The sequence below is a fragment of the Balaenoptera musculus genome, chromosome 11 (assembly GCF_009873245.2).
Source record: "Balaenoptera musculus isolate JJ_BM4_2016_0621 chromosome 11, mBalMus1.pri.v3, whole genome shotgun sequence".
Taxonomy (NCBI): Eukaryota; Metazoa; Chordata; class Mammalia; order Artiodactyla; family Balaenopteridae; genus Balaenoptera; species Balaenoptera musculus.
Window position 1 is genome coordinate 95816944 of NC_045795.1, and position 20898 is coordinate 95837841.

Below are 20898 nucleotides of genomic sequence, written 5' to 3' on the forward strand. Positions count from 1 at the left end.
ATAAAATTCTGGGGACCATCCCTGTGTTTGCAAGGATCTGACAAAGAGGTGAGGTTTGATGGAAAAGTTGTGTTTCCTCAAGTCTGTCCTCATTCACAGCCAACAGGCCCAAACAGCCTGTGGAGAAAACACACCTTATACTAAGATTCACGCTAATTAGAACGGCTCTTGTCACCACCCTGTACCTTTCCTTGGACCCAGCCCAGGGCTGAGACCATCACGAGGGAAATCATCATATCCTTATTTGAATAATTATTATACTGTATATTTCAGCAATTAGAATTAATTTTTAAGAGGTAGAACGGGCCTTACAGGTTCCCTGGGTCAACTTCCTTGTTAACAAACAAGGAGAGAGATCCAGCAGGTTAGGTGATGTGCTCAAGGTCACAGAGGTAATTAGTAGAAGAGCTAGGATTAGAATTCAGGGTGTCGTAGCATCTCAGGTTCAGAAAGACTTAAAAACTATTTTGCCCAAGTAGCCTATCCAAAACCTTAAATGGGAGATGAACCAGGGGGCCAGATGCTGTAAGAACCACTGACAAGCACTGAAACCTCATCAAGAGATCTGGTTTTTTGAACCCCTTTAATTATTAGACAGCTCTTTCTTATTTTGAGCTAAAATCTCTCTCTCTGCAACTTCCCGCCACTCCCCATTGGTCCTCTCTGTTTCCTCAGTTCCTTAGTTCAAGGATGCAATGGCCACGTTTTTCTAACATTCTGATTCTGGTTCACCGACCAAGTCCTACACATTGGTCAAGACTGAGGTCACAGCATCTATTTCCTGGGTTACTTCCTACCTGCTGGGAGGCCTAGAATATGCTTTTAACTGAGTGACATGGCACAAAGACAGACCCCACTTTTTGTTTTGGCATCAGTTTTGGGACGTGTGTCACCTCCTCCAGGTAGGTACTTCCATCCTCACCCAATAGGGAAGGCGACTTCTGTGCCACCAAACTATCCTGTTCCTTGGAAGAGAGTTCTTGTTTTTTAAGTGGAAAGACATGTCAAGTGAGAGGAAACAGGAAATTTTAAATCACTAAGGGAAGAACTCCAAACCCATATCATAAACACTCATGAAAAATCAGCACTGTTCCACACGCAAAGTACCTGATTGATCAAAAGTAGGGGGGGGGGCGGGTAATAGGAAATCAGAGGCAGCTATGAAGGTAAAGAAGAAAACCTTGGTAAATAGGGTAATATCTTTCTGAAAAGCTTTTAAAGATGATTTGCAAAGTTGTCATAGCTTATTACTATATGGAATGCTAGAACAGTAAGAAAGTAGTCTAACTTTTATATCCTTATGACTCTTGCATCTGGAGGGAATGCTCAGTAAATAAATATGAAAGCTGGTCATCAAAATTAACTCGATTTCATTAAAAGATACCACTAAGAAATCGAAAGACAACCCAGAGAGAGAAAATATTCATAGTACATATATCTGACAAAGGATTGTAACCCAAAATAGATAAATAACCTCTATAAATCAATCATTTTGAAAAAGCAATCCATTTTTTTAATAGGTGAAGACTTCAATAGGCATGTCACACAAAAAAGATGTCTAAATGGCTAATAAGCGTAGGAAAAGGTGTTCAACCTCATTACTCATCAGAGAAATACAAATTAAAGGCACAATGAGATAGCATTATACACCCTACAGAATGATGAAACTAAACACTGACAAGAGCAAGTGTTGATAAGGACGTGGAGCAGCTAAACTCACATACATTGCCAGGGAGAATGTAAAATGACACACCCACTTTGGAAAACCGTTCGGTAACCTCTAATAGGATTGAACATACACCGACCCTGCGACCCAGCAGGGTCTATATCCGTGAGAAAGGAGCGCAGATGTCTACCAAAAAACTTGGACAAGAGTAGTTGGAGGAGTTTTATTCATAATAGCCAAACTCTGGAAATAATTCATACCTTCATCAACAGGAGAATGAATAAATAAATTATTTTACATCTACACAACAGAAAACTACTTAGTATTAAAAAAACTACTAATATATGCATCAACATGGGTAATCTTAAATAAGCTGGACAGAAGAAGTCACACTCAAAAGACGACCTACTGTCTAATTCCATTTATGTGAGATTCAAAAACAGGCATAACCCATCTGCAGTGACGGAAGTCAGAATAGTGGCTAAGAAGAGGTTGTTATTGACTAGAAAGGGGCATGAGGGAACTTTCTGGAGCACAGGAAGTGTTCTTTATCTGGATGGTGGTCCCAGGGGATATACATATAAAGTAGTCAAGTGAATACTTGGGATTTCTGAATTTTTACTGCATGTAAATTTTACCTTGAAGCACTGTTAGAAAATAATCAAGACGATATTTGACAAATAATTGGAAAGGGTTGCATATTCAAGCAGAAGGACCTGAGGACAAAGAGGTTGAGGGCTGAGTTCTTGCTTCAGCCCCGGGGAGGTACCACTTTAACAGACAGCTTTGTCCCAGGGAGCTGCCACTAGGACACTTTAGAATCTCTCCAGTGACTTTAGTCTGGCATTAAAGTTTCTACGTGATGGGGCCCTGTTCAGCCTTATCCATCACGACAACATTCTGTTTCCCCCAACCTGATCTGTCACTTTTTCCCTGAAAATGCTTGTTCTTCCTCACTTGCATACTAAAAGGCCTTCTTCTCCATGGGCCAAAGTCCCATCCATTCCTCAGTGCCTTCCTCCATGAAGCCTGCAGTGCAGACAAAGTTCTCTCTCCTCTGAACTCCCAGCATGGATTTGCTCTCCTATTGAATGGATGTTTAGTTTCCCAAATGGTCCTGGAACACATGCTATCCCTGTCCCACCCGCTTAACTCCTGTCCTGTAACATCTTTTTTGTCCCTACATCCTCCATGAGTAAGCTCCTTGAGGGCAGGGACCATGCCTTAATTCTCCTTTGTGTCACCCCGGAACGGCTGGCATACAGTAAGGGCTCAGTAATATTATGGACAGAAAAGGAAATGGGATGGAATCAGGATACAGGAGAGAGAAGGAAAGGTATCGAAAGAGGTGAGAGCAAGTTGGTTCTCCTTCCTGACAGAGACAAGGAATCCTGAGAGGATAGAGAAGGAGAGAGAGAAGATGGGGTCGGAGGACACAGACAGACATGGAATAGAGTAGGTGAGACTATTAACCTCTTCCACAGCCCCATACACGTTGCGTAATCTAAAACCTTCTGATTCGTGGGCCACGATCAGAACTGGCAAGATGATGGGAACGGGGCCAGATGAGCGGGAGGAAGACTCCTTAGGAGTATTTAGGAAGGATCTTAAGATGAAAAAGAAACGAAAGTGAGGGGGATGGGGAAGGCACTGTTGCAAAGCAGACTCGGAACTTTTGAAGTCTGGTCCCAAGTTTTATTCTCCTCCTTCAAACTCATCTATAAAAGGATGGACTTTAAGATGGCAGATGAGCCAAGCCTTCATTTGTTTCCTTCCTTCAGACAACAAACTCAAACCTTCATCTGAACCTGGAGGCCCCCTGTTTCTGGCTGGAAGTCTCTTGAGAACAAACTTCAGTGACTTCTCTGGTCTGGGGAGGAAGTTGGCTGGGACCTTTAAACAACAGCAGCCGAACCTCAGAAGGGTTGGCCCTCCTGAGAGATAAGATCCAGAGGGACGACTGAAAATTGGCTGAAATTTAGTCCAAACCACTCATAGCTCAGACCGATATCTACTTTAAGTTTCTAGTCCTTAATGAATATTTATACCCAAATAGAGCCAGTGGAAAAGTTCCATCTGTGTGGATTTTAAGAGTTTTGCCTTCCCTCAGCCACGTTAGCAAACTCAGGAAAGTGGCAGAATCACTGCCAAGCACATGCTCTATGAAGTGCAAGAAATTCTGAGAAGGTCCTGGACCCATCATATTTCTTCTCATCCTGAAGGCTCAGAGTTGGCATTCCCTTCTTTAAAAATGCTTAATATCAACACCTCTCGGTACTTTACAATTTTAGCCCAGCCTTTGACACTGTGCTGATCGTGAACACTTTTTTTGAAAGAGTAGATAAGCCTATTCAAAGCTCTGCTGGGTGAAATTGCTTTGTTGGCTGCTATTTTTCCCATCTTTTGAAGATCTGAATGGTCCAGTTAATCACTTTAATTCTCCTCTTTACTCTGCGAGTAGAAAAATGGCCCCAAATTTTCTCCTCACTTCTATTAGTCATTCCATACTCCTCGGAACCAAATCACCAGAAACTTGAACCAGTTCTGCTCTTGGTATGAGGGGAAAAAACAGAAGCCTTGCCCTTGCACTTGGCATATTAACTGCACTTATCAAGCACAGGCTATGTGCCAGGCATTGTGCTACATAGATTTTTCCTAATCTTTACACAAATCCTATTTTACAGATGAGTAAACTAAGGTTCAGAGGGATGAAGTAAATTGCCACAGTGACATAGCTAGTGTGATGAACATGAATTAAATGTTCAGCTCCCCCTCCTCTTCCCTCTAAACCATTTCTCATCTATACCGAACATGTTTACAGGGTTCCAGAACGATGGGCCATGAACTTGTTGGTCACAGATGAATTGAGTTGGTACCCAGACATGCATTAACAATGTTGAATCACATTAGTCAGAATTTGTCTCCCTTTTCAGTTCTTTCATCCTTTGGATTATATCCAGGAGGAAGTCTGCACCTGGTGCTAAAATGGCTTTAACACCTGGATCCCTTGCCCAGTGTCACTTTGAACAGATGGAGAGCGGTCCTCAGGTTCAGAGCTTTAAAACGGCAAGAGTATTAGCTAGAATTTAATGTTGTTGTTTCATACTTATTGTATTTTTTATGGCTACCTCCTATTTTTTCAAAACAAACTTTTTATTGACGCATAGTTGCTTTGTAATGTATTAGTTTCGGGTGCACAGCAAAGTGATTCAGTTATACACACACACACGTGTGTGAATATATATATTCTTTTGCAGATTCTTTTCTATTATAGGTTATTACAAGATATTGAATATAGTTTTCTGTATTGAATATTTCTTTCTGTATACAGTAGGTCCTTGTTGTTTACCTCTTTTATATACAGTAGTATACATCTGTTAATCCCAAACTCCTAATTTATTCCTCCCCCCCGCCCTTCCCCTTTGGTAACCATAAATTTGTTTTCTATGTCTGTGGCTTAATTCCTATTTTTATACATTTTAGGGATAAAGGTTTTTTTTTTAAGAAATAGGTTTTTTAAAAGTGATCTGATTGAAGACAAATTGTAAGTAAACAATCACACAGATGGTATACTGAGGATAGGATTTAGGAAGAAGGAACATAGGGCTTCATAAACACCTAATACTTGATAATACCTGATCTCTACAGCACTTTCCAATTTTCAATATCTCTTACATAAATTACCACATTGGATTCTCACAACAACCCCATGACGCTGGTAGGAATTATCCACTTTAAAGACGATGCATTTAAAAAATCGAGGTTCAGAGAGCAGGAACTGCTCGCCATGGTCACACGGGCAGTGAAAAAAGCAGCCAGAGTTCTGGTTCAACTCCAACATGCATGGTGCTCCGCCAGCACTCTGCCGGCGCATCATGTCTAGGGCAGGAGCAGATGAAGGGCTATTCCGAAGCAATGGGCCAAGGCCAGAAATGCCAAGAAAAGTCTGCAGAACTTGATGACTCTCCCGACTGGCCTGAGTTTTCACAAGTTCCCCGTGCTCGTATATATTCTATTTCATGGACAAGCCTGCGTTTGCTCCATTCTGAGTTTCTCTAGAGAAGTCCGACTCTCTCTCCTTCTAGTGAGTCCCCTTCCAGAAGGTTCAGAAACTGATCCTCCCATCAGGGCAACATCTCCTACCTTCTGGGGTCCACTACAGAAGGGGTGACACAAACTAGAAATGGGCCCCTCAAGGAGGAAAAGCCAGCCTCCGCCCAGGAAGAAGAAGAGCATTTCTTCCAGCAGTTGACTAGGGTTCAGACCGCAGGTCCAGGTGACCGGATGAGCAGGGATTCCATAAACGTGGGAGAACCAGTGGGTCTGGGTGGCAAAGGAGGTGAGTTGGCAATTCCATCAGTCTATCCACAGAGAGTTTGCAGGAGCTGAACACACTCCTGGAAATGATGCCAAGAGCCGGAGGGAAGAGTTGAAGCCGTTTGAGCAGATTGATGCATAAGAGAGAAGCACCCTGAGAACCAAGGGGAGACCAGAGCCAGGGCTGGAACCTTGGAGGGGGGAGGGGAGCAAGTGAGGGGAGCAGAGAAGGGCTGCCCAGGCGGGTTGGGTGACCAGGGGAGGCTAGAATTCTGGAAACCAGAGGAAACCAGGGTGGATCTTCTTCCAACTTGTCCTGCAGACAGCTGCCTCAAATGGAAGATCTCTATTATGTGTTAGCTTTTACGGCACCAAGAAGCATTGCTCTAAGGCAGAAGTGAAAGCGTTACCAAGGAAGCTATTGAAACCCATGTTTATTGAGGAGCTACTATGTGCAAGGCACTGCCTTAGGCACTGGTGATAGAGAAATGAACTAGACACACAGGGACCCTGCCCCCATAGAACTTACGGCCCAGCAGGAAAGAACGACATTAAAGAGTTATATCCGTGATTAAATAATTACAATCGTGATGGGTACCACAAAGAAGTACAAGATACAGGCTTTTCTAAGACCCTGTGATAGGGGTACCTAAAGGACGAACAGGAGTGTGTTAGGTGAAGGGAGAGAGATGAGGAAGATGGTCCAAGCAGAGGGAACTGCATATGGGCTGGCTTAGAGGTATAGAGGAATTTGGCATCTTTTCTAGGGCATATGGTTAAATGAATAATTCTAAATTTACTCCAGAGATAATTTTCTGGAAAGGAACTTGGCTTCAGCATCTCTGATTTTACATATTCATTATGTTCCGTGAGCTTCAAAGGTGGGACCTTGAAAAGTGGCAAAGTGAATGACCATCTGCTAACTTCTGTTTCATAAAAATGAAAAACTTGGCCTAAATCCTCTCTAAGGTGTTTCCCTTTCTAGGCATCAGTGATTTTCTTGTGTCAGGTTTTCGTAAACACTGAATTCAACTCTATAGAGTATGGACAACTAGTGCTTTATGTAGGGGGAAAATCAAGGAAAGGATAAAATATTTGAAAGTGTATTAAATGTTAGTTTTAACAGCAATAAAGAGAGAAGAGAGAAGTCATTTATAAGGATACTTGATTTAAACCAAAAAAATGTCTCATGAAAAACACCGCCCAAAAACACAAGTGCTTTTTTCCTTCAAGGCACCAGTGTTGGCTGAAGGAAACGTGTGTCTCAATGCTTCCCTTGTCCTATACGTTAACCATGAGATTCCCAGCAGGAATCGTTTATATAAGCAAAGCCTTCAGACATTTAATAACAGTGCTGTACATTTACACGCACATTTCCTTTTAAGATATTAAGATTCAGATAGGCAAGATAAAAAATTCTCCAATTTGGTTTGCTAAGTGCCCCGCCCCCATTTCCAAAATTAACACCAATAACAGTGTGTTATCCTTGGAAAGCTCAGTGATGCTGCAAGTTCAGAATTCAGATGCACACGACCACACCCCCCAAATTACATCCTTATAGGAAGCTGTTCTTAAGACATCAGGCCTCTAAAATCAGGAGAGGCGTAGTAAAACTGGAGAGACAGAATGAGTAAATATTGCCAGCCTCAAGCTTACAGTTTTATACTTGAGGAGGAGTCTATTAAGGGTCCAAACCTAAGAACCCCGCAGCCAGTGAGATTTTCACTTCCGAGGGTAACCTGGGGGCACCAAGCTTGCTCTCATTTGGGAAAGGGGTGGGGGGCGGTAGAGACTCCCTGCAAGGACTTTCTTTTCTTTTATCTCAACTCCCCCGAGCTACTTCGTAAACCTGTAAATAAGATTCCCAGGAGGACTGGATAACTTCTGGCTCTGAGCGAGGCTGGTGGCTTTACTTACATCTCCCCAAAAGCTGGCAGGGCCTATCTAAGAAAGAAAAAAGACAACTCCAAGGAAAAAAAGATTGCGTCGGAGCCTCTGGAAACACTTAAGTTAGGCAAGAAATGCCAGGTCAGCTCCTGCCCTGTGCAAATCCCTTTCACAGCTGAAGAAACAGTGCGCATGCTCTGGGAAGCTGAGGGTCTCAAAAGGTCCATAAAAAGTCTGGGGCGGCGGGGTGGGCGGGTGGCACGAGAGGCAGGAGGACCTCTCCTCACATTGACTAAGTAAGCAGCCAGTGACATGTTCAGATAATGGGCGGGCTTTTCTAGAAACGGGCGATTCTCAAAAATGGGAGAGAAGGGTTTTGCCCCCTGGGCTGGTTTGATCTGTCTGTGCTTGACGATGCGCTATGCACAGTACCCCTGGCAGCGTCTGCAGTTGGTTCAAAGGGAGCTAGAAGTCAAAGGGAAATAAGAGTTCAGTCCTAAAAATCCTATCACCTGAGTCCAGCAGGGTCCCTCATACAGAAGATTTGTGGACCTGCTTTGGATACAACCACACGTAAACATCAGCTATCAGCAAGAAGCTGGCAGCCCAAGAGGCTGGTTTGCTTTCCGCCCTGCCACTAGAATGTTAAACAAAGGAGTCAGAGTCCTGGGCCGGGGCTACAACTCCCTAGATTTTCCATAGCTGTCACACAGATCCAGCCCCCAGCCGTCAGTGGCTCAGTTTAGGATATGGGACTTTTTTGCCCCACTCAGGACTGCTCCTTTTTCGAAGTGACCGCAGTCCCATCACCTGTGAAAGGTAATAAAAGATACTCTGCGAATATTTCAAGGCTGCTCCCTTGCAAGGGCTCTGGCGGTGCCCGCTGAGAGAGGAGCCCTCCACTCCAACAGGTTCATAGAATTGCTACAGCTATTCAGTCCAAACAGCCTTCCTGTCAGGCCTTTCCATGAGCTGCCAACCCTTGAAAAATGCACTGATTTGAGTCTCGTCGCCTCTTGGATTCTTTTTTGATGAAAGTGCTAAAAACACAGAAGAGTCAATTTATCGAAAAGGCAGACAGAAAGAAGGCAAAGGAAAAAGGGGTAGATAATCCCCTATCGTGGCTGCCTGAGCATTCGGTGTCCGCACCGTCCTGCCAAGTGATGATGTGGTACAGGGCAGACATTACTAATAGACTCAGCCAAGCAGGCCAGATAGCTGAGGCAATCACGATGGCAATAATTCGTTTTTCACTGGGGGGAAACCCCCAGGATGCAGCCGGTTGAGCATGGGGTCAGCTCTGGGGGTGGAGTGCAGTTTTAGAACCAGCCACCCCAAAGGCAGGGGGTCTGGGCATTCGTGCTTTTCTGGAACCAACCTCAAATCAGTGAGGCTTGTCTGACAAGGGCTGGGGGAGGGGAGGCAAAAGCAGGGTCTTAAACAGAGAAGGCTTTCATTTTATATCTCCCTGTCCACATATGGATTTGTTTTCCTACTTGGTTTTCATAGCCAGATTAACCCTTTTTGTTCACACATGGTGCGAACCATGGGGATCTCCAATCATTTCCTCCCGCGGAGGGGAACAGAACCAAATAAGTGATTACAACTATTAGAAATGTTCCGTAAACGGTTGTATATGGCGGTCAGGAACTTAAGGGGGGAGGGGGGAGGGAACCTAGTCTAGGAAAATCAAGGAAGTGAGAAGAGGAACTGGATGGTGGTTTCTAGAACTTTCCTGGAACATGCTCACTGAGGAGCCTGAGCAGATGATTGGGACCCACTTCAGGGACAGCTGGTGTGGGAGATACAGGAGCAGCAGGCCCCTCACCCCACAAAGGGTCTGGGCCCACCATGCTTCCTGTTCACCTTTCACGTGCTCTAGAGCATCCGTGAATTCCATGCTCCTTCCTGGCCACCCTGATTTTAACTTAATTTTACCTGTTAAACATGATGTATTGAGAGAAAGCGGACAGTTCCTGGGGACATATCCAGAGAAAACTCTAATTCAAAAAATTAATACATCCCAATGTTTATAGCAGTGCTATTTACAATAGCCGAGACAGGAAGCAACCTAGGTGTCCACTGACAGAAGAATGGACAAAGAAGATGTGGTACATATATACAATGGAATACTACTCAGCCATAAAAAAGAATGAAATAATGCCATGTGCAGCAACGTGAATGGACCTAGAGATTATCATATGAAGTGAAGCAAGTCCGAAAGAGAAAGACAAATCATATGATATCACTTATATGTGGAATCTAAAAAAGAATGATGCAAAGGAACTTATTTACAAAACAGAAATAGAGTCACAGATATAGAAAACAAACTTGGGATTACCAAAGGGGAAGGGGGTGGGGGGGATAAATTAGGAGTTTGGGATTAGCAGGTACAAACTACTGTATATAAAATAGATAAACAACAAGGTCCTACTGTATAGCACAGGGAACTATGTTCAACTTAAAAAAAAAAAAAAGGACAGCAAAGGAGAACATGGTATATTTTATCCCAAACCCAAATTCTCCTAGAGCTGAACCTGTACAAACTATCTTGATGGACAAAACCAAAACAAAACCCAGATGAAACATCATTTCTCACAGGAGTGAAAAGTACTCTTGTTGGGCATTTGTTAACAACTTTCTTTGGGACACCAGACTCTCCTAACATCCTGAGCTAAATCCATCAGACTAACTCTGCCAACCACAGCCAGTCCATGGGATAAATTTCAACACACACATGTAACAGGAAAAATAATTGAGTCTTTACCCTAAAATACTAGCAACTCAGCCACTTCTGCAATCCGTTCGTCGCCCACCCAATGTTTTCCTTTTCTGTCACTTGAAATAGGATTGGTCTTTAAAACCAGAAAGAAAAAAGAAACAGTTTTCCATGCACAGAATTCTAAGCACTAGATCAGTAGGGCTCATCTGAATTTGTTTAGTCTGTGCATTTTTATCCTCATTGCACAATTTACGAAAAGAGAGTCTCTTTTCCTAATTGGAGAGATTTCTTCACATCCGTGCTTGTCCAGACAGAGGAAGAGAAATTCCCAAGGAGCAAACGTGGGGGAGAAACAGTAGATTTGGACGCACACACACACACACACACACACACACACTCTGCCCCCAGATATGACCTCTAATGTAGACGAGGATGTTGCCCCTGCGTCTGGGACTCGCTGTGGTTTTAGGGGGCACTTTATCCAAACCGGTCTCCGTGGCTGACTTACACGTCATCATGGAGAGCGTGGGTCAGACGGCGCAGGATGGAAATTTGGCAAAGGGGAGAGACTGCCAGCATTCGCTTCTGCACACTCTTGTCTGTTGCTACCATGTTCTGAGCCAGTCCTCTTAAGGCGGAGGGAATAAAAGACAGAACCCGCCAGGGTCTGGGCTACACATCCCAGTCTTTCCTATTTGGGGAAACAGGGTTCTCTTGGCCAAGACCTGAAGCCATAGCCAGGTTGGGCTCCTCCGTCTGGCACGACCCCTCAGCCCCTGCTTTGGCCCCGGGTGGGCAGGGGGAGGACCACCCCTGACCTCAGGCCTGGTAGAGGATCTCAGGATCCGTGAGAGCCCCCGAGGGGCTTCAGGCAGCCAGTGAAATTTAAAGGAAGAGGAAGGGTGTGGTTTCCTTTCTGCCTCGCTGTTAAGAAAGTTACTGCATCTGGCAAGGAAGCCTGTGAGGCAGGCCTGTGCCAGGGCAGATGGGACCAAAATGCAAGGACAAGAGCAAGATGATTCAGGCGGCCTGTAAAAACTCACATTGGGGTGGGGGGTGGTCTGCGAGTGGAGTATGGGAGGGGGAGACATTAAGCCAAGGATCTGAGAGCCTTCAAGCCCACGTTGGACAGCTGAGGGCCCAGTGGTGAGGCCTCGATGTTCCCAAACTTGTCTGCACATTAAAATCCCCTGGGGAACTTCCCCAAATGCCTACAGCCCGTGGTCCATCCCCAGAGACTGGAGCTAAACTGCCCTGGGATTCAGCCTAGGCTTTGGAAGTGCGAAAAGATCCCCAGGTGATGCTAATGGGCAGACAAGTGTGGGAACCACTGATGGAGTCCCTGGCTACTCAAAGTGTGGTCCCCAGACCAGCAGCATTGGCTTCCTCTGGGAGGTCGGGAGTGCTATGGAATATCAGGCTCCCCCCAGACTTGCTAGACTAGAATCTGCACACTAACCAGATCCCAGGTGATCTGTATGCTAATCAGAGTGTCTGATTAACTTGAGAAGCGCTGCTTCACACACACACACACACACACACACACACACGCACACACACACACACAGACACACACACAGACTAGATCAAATCCTCCTACTCAAGTACAATCTCATGGCACATGCCTTTTCTCCTTCCTGGCATGGATTGCATTTGTAATTGTATATTTATGTGAGTTATTACAGAATTCAGTGTACGGGCCCCAAAATATCTAGAAAAGGTTTCTTAACATTGCCTACAGTGCATGGGTTAAATTAAAAATGCAAACTTCAGTCAGAGTTTCAGTGAGTGCCAGCTCCCTGGCCTGGTCCTATGCATTCGTGACCAGCAGTCATTTCAGGCTTCCAGGGCAGGGCAGATAAACTAGGTGAAGCCAGGGTCTGGCTTTCTCTCCCATAGGCACTGCCCGTGGTTCTGATTCTCTTTCTCCTCTGGCTGCCACCTCTCCCACTGAAGCCTGTCTGTTGCCTTGAACATCTACACTTTATTTAGCAGAACAGGGTTAATTGGTAGAAATCCTGGAACCAAGGTGATCATGACCTTGTCCTACCCTTGCCCCTAACCCTTCCAGGACCTCCCATCCGTCCAGAAACGCTGCCCACCCCCTTGGACCCAAGTGGTCCGAGGCCCCGAGTCAAGGCTAGGCTCGTGGGAGGCTCTCTGGGGTCTGGAGACGCCCAGCGTGGTAAGAAGTCACAGGATCTAGATTCCAAAGACGTGAGTGTGAAATCATGTCCTGAGCAGTGTAGCCTATCAGTTCTGTGAGCTTGTTTTTCTCCTGAGCCAAATGCAAGATATGGACATCCTAGGGTTGTTGTGAAAACCAAGTGAGATAAGGGATGTGAATACACTTTATAAACTCTAAAGTGCTGCACCTGTGGTGGAAAGCGCCACAGAACAGTAGATGAGAGCATAGCAAAGAAGCAACACCTGTGCCTGGTTTCACTTCCGGGCTCCATCACTTACTGGCTGTTGGATCTATCTCAAAGCGGAGGCATAACCTCTCTGGGCCTGTTTCCTCACCTGAAAATGAGGTTACTAGAAGTGCCTCTCTGGTGGGCTCATCAAGAAGCTTAAATTAAATATTATGAAAATGCTTGGTGTACGCCACGCACCTAAGATGTACTCAATCAATGTTAGCTACAATCATAACCATTACTAAAGACAAAACAGTTTTGCTTAAAGTTGTAATACACGTAAGGACGGACTAAGGAGACCGCCCTTCCCAGAGGGGCTCCAGTCCAGACCATTCTGAAGAGGCAAGGTGCTTGTCCTCTCTCAGACTCACGGGCCGACGTCACCTGTTGACTGGGAATAATGACTACACCTCACAGGGCTGTCACCATCGTTAAGGAAGAGAATGCCTTTGTGAAGTGAAATCACTTCGTGGACTGTCGAGCTGTTTTTATTTTGGGGTTGTTGAGGGTAGTCAGGTAATTTCGGGATCATTTTTCTGTATATGATCTCAGCTCTCTTCTGGACCTTCTCATAACTTCACCCCTCCCCCACCCATCTCCATCGTCTCTACACCTTCTCTCCTGGAACCCCCGGGGGGAAAAGGGACGTTTTTAAGTAACAAAGCACATTGACCAGTAACACAGGTATGCTTACAGAGTTTACCTGTAAAAGACAAGTCGGAATACTTGGCGTGGAAGAGAATTTAGTGTCAGTTCAGAACACCCCAGCTCAGAGAGCAAACCCATGCATAGTCAGGAGGGCATGTGATGGTGTTAAGATACAGTTTTCAAAAGGTAAAAGCATGATTCTTGTGCAACTATAAAATGAAGCTTAGCAAAGATTATATTCAACTCATTATATAATGAAGGAACCAGTAAGCTATTTAGAGCAGTTCAAAAAGCATTTGAAGAGTTAGGGGTTCCTAGGCAATTTAATGTTAGGACAAGATTGATAGGTTAGGTATATAACTAGTTAATGTCCTACAGGACAATCAACCATAACCCTTGGGGTTATCTTTTTCAAAAGGACAAAAACTATTTGTATTGGTATCTCTACTGGACAAAAATCTACACGTTAACATGGAACTTCACCGAGTCTAAGAATCGCAAGAAGTAAATTTCTCTAGATAATCCTTGCAGGGATGGGGTGGGGTGGAGAAAATGTCATATTGCCACCATATGACACTGAAGGATGTGCCACCCACCTTTCTGCCTTCCATCCAAGTTTTGGACTTTTTTTTTTTTTTTAAACAATGGTAAATACTTACCTCACTTCACAAACAACCTTTCCATCTTACATGATGCTTACAACAGCCCTATTGAGGCAAAAAAGGGCAGAGAAGACTCATTTCCAGAGGAGAAAACCGAGTCACACGAGGAGAGAGAGAAGCTGGGCTTGGAGGAGAATCCCGTTTTCTAATTCCGAGTCTCATGCTCGTCCTGAAACTCCATCTCACCCTTGCCCTTCTCTGCTCCCCTTCATTTCAGCCCCCCATTGCTCTCAGTGGCATTGTCCCCCTTTCAGACTTCCCTTGGGGTTCACTGAAGGTAAATGCTCGAGGAGGGAGGAGACCCTGCCGCTCCCCACCCTTTGTATCCCAGGGGCTTCTGGGCTCATCCAAGTCCTTTTAAGCCTCCGACACCATTCGGTTCCACAGCCTCAGATGAACCACATCCTACTACCCCGAGCCAAAGAAAATTGTCCAAACGCTTTATCCTCCCCTCGGGAAAAAGGACAGAATGGATGCTGTATTCCAAGAACCCATTTTTTTAAGTGGTTGCTCCTTTAAAGTGCTCGTCTTCTCAGCTACTGTGAGCCACTTTGCCGTCTTTCATCTGAGACGGCATCCACATCAGAGAAACCCACTGTTTACAAACCGGAATATCTCATTTGAAACACCTGTTCTGGTTGATGTTTTCCCCTCGTCGATAAACAGGATGGTCATTTTCTGTGTCGGGGAGAGCTGGGTCTGTCTGCCTCCTTGGTGAATGGCACGTAGTGGACAAATGGCTGTTTATTGTGTTAAACTGTCAGCCAGGAAACTGGCAGCAAGTGCGGCCTGATGGCCCAAATCGGTTTCTTCCTTGCAAGGCCATTTATTTTTCTCACCCACGGACTTCTATTGCTATGGAAACCGTCCCACTAGCAGGATAGAGGCTCAGCCCAACCCTGCTTCCTGCATCCAGTGAGAGAGGCAACATTTATAATCATGAAACAAAGTAGACAATAAGAAAGTATATGGGGTGTGCAGTTAGAAAAGTAGTTCCTCTGAAGTTGCCTAGAACTCTGCAGCTGGGAAAAAAAGTTTTTTGAGAACATCTGATTCAGAGTATGTTTATATGAGGTACACTGACAACAGCAAACACTCAGTGCATGATAAGTGCATGCTAAGCCCTTTCCGTGCGGCAGCCCATTGAACCCTCTCAGGGACTCCACGGGGCAGGGTGGTTCTTATCGTCCCCATGACACAGATGAAGAAACAGCCTCCACGATGCAGGCACTGGCCCAAGTCCAGCAGAAGAAAGGGACAAAACTGGGACGAAAATCCAGACCTCTGACCCCGAAGCCCGGACCTCTTGACTTGAAACAGCTGCCTTCTCTCTATCTCTCTTCTTGCCTCTGTCACAAGCTAGCTCTTGAAAGGCGCTGGACGCCCCTGTCTATCCAGCGTCCACCATTTTTATTTGATCATATAATCCTTCCCACCTCCGCCATAAGCCACTTTGTAAGAGCCCACAGAACGAGGATTCCACGCAACAGGATATGGGCCACCCCGATCCAAGCCAGTTTTCTCATTTCCCAGAGGACCACCTTGGGCTGGGCAGGGAAACGACTCGCCTCTAGCTGCACAGCTAATAAATGTCAGAGTTGACACCAGAGGACCAGCCCCCCGACCCACGGGCCCGAGCTCGGCTGTACTGGGCTGCCTTGCATCTAAACCAAACCCTGAGCCAGCAGTTCAGCTCTCCTGGCCAAGCATCAGGGCTAATCCCCTTGTAGGATGGCTGTTAATCCGACAGTCGTTAGAACAACAGTGCTCCAGTGGGCGGGGTGATATGCCACTTAGGAAATTCTCCCACGTAGCTCTTCTGTTTCAGGCTTTGCTGCCTCCGGGTAAACCTAAAACCATCCAGTGATGAAGCCTGATTCATAAAACATACACCTCCCCGCAAAACTTCAAATCACTTAAACATGAAGTGTTATGGGATCACTGTATTTCAGCTAGTAGAATCCAGCGTGTCAGGAACAAGAGGCAAGGTTTTCTATGCCAACAGCTTCAGGGAGCAAAGTTCCGCCCACGGATGAAAGTTCCCCAGCTCAGACCACGAGACAGTGGTGAGCATCGTCTTGGTTTTCCATTTTAACATGAATCTAGCACTGAATAGGCACAAGTATAAACATGCATCCCTTCAAATACGTGCCACATGGCTCTTACTCCCAAGGCTGTGAAGGTGTATGAGACAGAACAGCGAAGTGTCTGAGGACGTGGTATAAACAACAGTCAGCAAGCAGGAGGTGTGGAGCTGGGTATTATCGCGGGAAGACTTGGGCGGGAGAAGAGAAATATTGTGACGGATAACTGTTTCTTCCTATGTCCTTCTTTGAATTCTGACACTAGCAATGAGAACGACCTCACGACTTGTCTTCTCCCCACTTACAAGCAGAGAGAGTAGAGGTGTCATGCCCCACAGAGCATGCTCAGATTGTGACACCCTACCCATCGAGCCCTTTTGTACCCTTCTGCCCTTGCATACCTCCTCCTTCTGCTAGGACCTCCTTCTCCTCCCTCTCTGCCTGCTCACCTTGCACAGCCCCAATTCTGAGTCACCGCCTCTGAGAAGCCTCTCTGGAATTCCCATTCGGGTTAACACCTTCCTCTGTGCTCCTAAAGTCTGTGTGCAAGATAATAGCAGCTACCATTTGTAGTGGCTAAGGTGGCTGGGCACATTACATGCATTATCTCTGTACCCATTTGACAGGTAAGGAAACTGAGGCTCAGTTTGTCCAAGGCCACATGGCTGTTAAGTCACGAAGCTGGGTTTGGAATCCAGGTCTCTCAGGCTCTGAAGTCCATGTCTTTCTACTACACAACAGGCAGCTGTCCTTGCCTCAAACTAATCCCTTCCCAGGAAAGGGGATAAGTATGTGTTTCTCCATCTCCCCCTAGACTGTGCATTCCTCTAGGGCACCGCGAGTCTTACCAGGTATCCCTGTGCCTGGCACATAGCAGATGCTAAATAAACGGTTAAATGAATCAATAGTTTGTTGAATGAGAAGCTTATCCCTTTATCTCACAAGTTGATGGAACACTGCTTCTGATAAATTCCTGGTACATGTGGTTCCCATCCCAAGTCAGCGCCCACCCCCAGTGGAGAGTCAGGTCAATTTCTCAGCTGGCAGATCCATAGACTAACCCACTGCTTCTCCAAGTTTCACGTCATATGAATCTCCTGGGAACTGTGTTAAAGTGCAGATTCTAATTCAAAAGGGCTGGGACCCTCATGGGTGGGGCGTTTCCTGCAGGCTTCTGGTGATGCTGCTGGTTTGAAGACCCCATTTGAGAGCCAGCTGGGTCTAAATACATCAGCCAGCAGCAGCCAATGCACTTTGGTTACCTTTGGCTGGTAATGAACAATAAAACCTGTCTCATGTGTTGCTCTCCTTCCAAAAGACGACCAGATTTCAAATGCTCCTGATTTTCCATGATTTAGCAAAATATTTAAGTTATGCCTTGAGCTATAAACATTTGGCAGCATGAACCTTTGTTTGTGCCTGTAGCTTTGGTTTAATCACACCCTATCAATAAATCACAAATAAATGGGAGAGAGGAGGCACTCACTGGAAGATTCCATTCCAGTGACAAGTGGATCAGGGGAGTGGGTGAGGGTGGGGGAAGGCGCGGATGAGCCCCAGGGCATTTTTACTGGGAAAGTTCCACCCTTCCACACTTGCCTACCCCATGGCCACTTTCCCGACTGCTCTCCTCCATTCCTGGTAAACAGTAAAGTGATGGCTTATTCATCTCGAGACCTTTGAACCCCACACAATCGCTTTGCTGGCGTGCCAAGTCTTTAGAGGTCAAGCATCCCCGGTCCAAGACGTTTGGAAGGAAAACACCCTCTTTTCTGTCTCCTTTTCCAGATGTCCCTGGGCCAGCAGCAGTCAGCAAGAGGTGTGCCTTGTCTGAGATGCAAGGGGACGTGTTCGGGCTTCGAGCCACATTCATGGAGGTAACGGGGTTTGTCAGGAGAGGCTCTGCCTGCCTTCAGTTCTTGGCTGTCCTTTCTGGGAACCCTGGTCATTCTCTGCTGGGACGGCTTAGGATGCATGTGTCGTTGGTGGACTGGCTCTGGGGTGAATGCCTTCTTGCTTGGCTTAATTCAGAAATGACAGGAAAGCCCTTGAGGAGCCAAGATGAAGAAGGCGTTCAGGGCTTTATAAACCATTTCCAGGTGGAGGCGGCCACGCTCAGCCCGGCAGGGTGCCTCTGGGAAGCGGTGGACGGTTGTTAGCTGGTGCCTGGTCCACGCCGGGCAGACCCGTCTGTCCTGGGGTTTGGTGTGTGGGCTTCATCTCCTCCCCCCTGGGGTTCTGACCGAAGAGCGCCCCTGGGACAGAAATAACAGTCACTGTAGTCCACAGTACTTAAAAACCAGGACCTGGTATTCACATCCAGGCAGGAGGGCTGTGAGATCCTGCTGCACTTGGACTCCCGGCGCTGTTCTTCTTTTTTTCATCGAGGACTCTGCAAACGAGAGGCAGGGCTGCCTCTCTGCACAATCCCCGGGCACTATTCACATCACCATCTGTGTGGATCGTATGCCCTGGAGGTGTGCAGGGCACAGCCTGGGGGACCGTCCCTGCAGCCCTGGGAGAGAGAGGCTAAGCCCCGTAGGGCACGAGAGCTAAAAAGGAGCTTTTGTCTCCACTGCCAGAGGGTTGCCTTGGGCACTCAGTGGAAGAACAAAACTGGGGAGATGTTTGTCTCAGAGAAGTTGATTTCCACTGTGAGATAGCAGTTACAAAAAATACTTATTGAGCTGAGCTAAATCTTTTCTACTTAAATGCTAAAATAACCCTAAGCAGGAGGTATTAGTATGTCCACTTTACAGATCAGGAAACTGAGGGTGGGTAATGGGGGAACGGCTACCAGAGGGCAGAATTCGGACTCAGGTCTGTATGAAGCCCCATCCCATGCTGTCAACCATTCTGCATGCAGTACTGTGGTCCAAGCACAAGATTGTTCCTTGACGCTATTCCCAGGCAGTCCCCACTTCAGGCGAGCTCATATGGTCTTCTGGACGCCAGGGACCGTCAAGGTCATCCAATCCCAACACCCGTCCCCTGCACAGATTCCTCCCACAGCTAGGATGTCCTTCCAGGACGAAGAGCTCCCCACGCATCTATTTTGGCCACTTGAGCTCTTTCTGGCCTTGAAAAGAGTCCGCCTCCCTATCATTTCACCCCGTTGGTCCTGAATCTGCCACCAGGGTGTCAGAGAACAAGGCTGGCCCCTCATCAGCTCTCTGAAGACAAGCGAGGATGCCTCCCTCAAGAGTTCTTGGAGCCGAGGGATAATGTTCCCTAAATGCACACATGGCGTCAGTGCAGTAATGTTTCCATTCTCTCAAGGACCACAGTCCCGCGCTGTTATCTGGCATCTGAAAATGGGTGTTTGATATATTTTGTCTGGTTTCCTAGTTGTTTATGGCAGGAGGGCAATTCTGGACACTGTTCCTCTCGGCTAGGAGCAGAAACCTCTCAGCATTGTTTTCATCCCATTTCCTCATCATCCTACAAGTTCTTTGAATGTCAAGTGAACCTGTCCTTGAGAAACACAGACTGCAGCTTTTAGGTCCTGCCTATCCAGTGTCACCTTGGAGCAACCTTAATAGGGACCCAAATTTGAGGCTTCGTGGAGCAGTGAGATCGCAGAACCTTAGCAGGGAAACCGTGTCAAACCGTTTTTATGCTTCCGTTCTCGTGTTCTCAATAGTTTGAAAGATATTTAAAGGATCAGAGTGGCAGCCAGTCTGGTTTCATGGGAGAGTTTCCTAACTAATAATCACAGGACAGAATTCATGTGCTGACTCTGCTTGAATAAGACAGACACTTCCCTTCTCTAAGCCTCAGATTTCCCAACTGAAAAATGGGAAGGTTGGAGCTAGTGGACCCTAGGATCCCCTTCCAGCTTTACAATTCCATAGTTTCAGGCAGATTGTCTGGAATCCAATTACGGATTCACGTGGTTAGTAGAATTCGAATGGTCTTCATATTCGCAGCACAGAATAAGTAGAATTACTTAGAGAGGAGGGTACAGAGTGGAGACAAGAGCAGACTTTCAGAACAAACATATCATGGAAGTGTCAGGGGAGGTCCCCCCAGCAGCCTTCGGCATCCCGCTTTCCAAATGGCCATGCCGGACTCCCTGCCCGCAGGGGCCAACCTCACAGGGTGCCGAGCTGCCATACAGGGCGGAGGGAAGCGAGCCTCCAGAAGGCCAAGCTTTTCAGAGAGAGCCCAGGGCAAGGCTTCTTCCTGCACGCAGAGATTCATCATCATCGTCATCAGCGGCATCGTTCTAATAGCTTTATTTTTTTTTTTAATTTTATTTATTTATTTTTTTTTTTTGGCTGTGTTGGGTCTTCGTTTCTGTGCGAGGGCTTTCTCTAGTTGCGGCAAGCGGGGACCACTCTTCATCGCGGTGCGCGGGCCTCTCACTGTCGCGGCCTCTCCCGTTGCGGAGCACAGGCTCCAGACGCGCAGGCTCAGTAGTTGTGGCTCACGGGCTCAGCTGCTCCGCGGCACGCGGGACCCTCCCAGACCAGGGCTCGAACCCGTGTCCCCT

General features: G+C 46.4%; 1 protein-coding gene across 2 annotated transcripts in view; it reads left to right on the forward strand.

Moving 5' to 3' along the window:
* LMCD1 (LIM and cysteine rich domains 1) overlaps nt 1–20898 on the forward strand; it is a 58269-nt gene that overhangs the window by 10580 nt on the left and 26791 nt on the right. For both annotated transcript variants that reach the window (XM_036868550.1, XM_036868552.1), the window contains one exon: nt 18192–18280. In XM_036868550.1, the coding sequence (XP_036724445.1) occupies nt 18192–18280 (89 nt within the window). Of the gene's footprint in view, nt 1–18191; nt 18281–20898 lie in introns of those variants that run through there.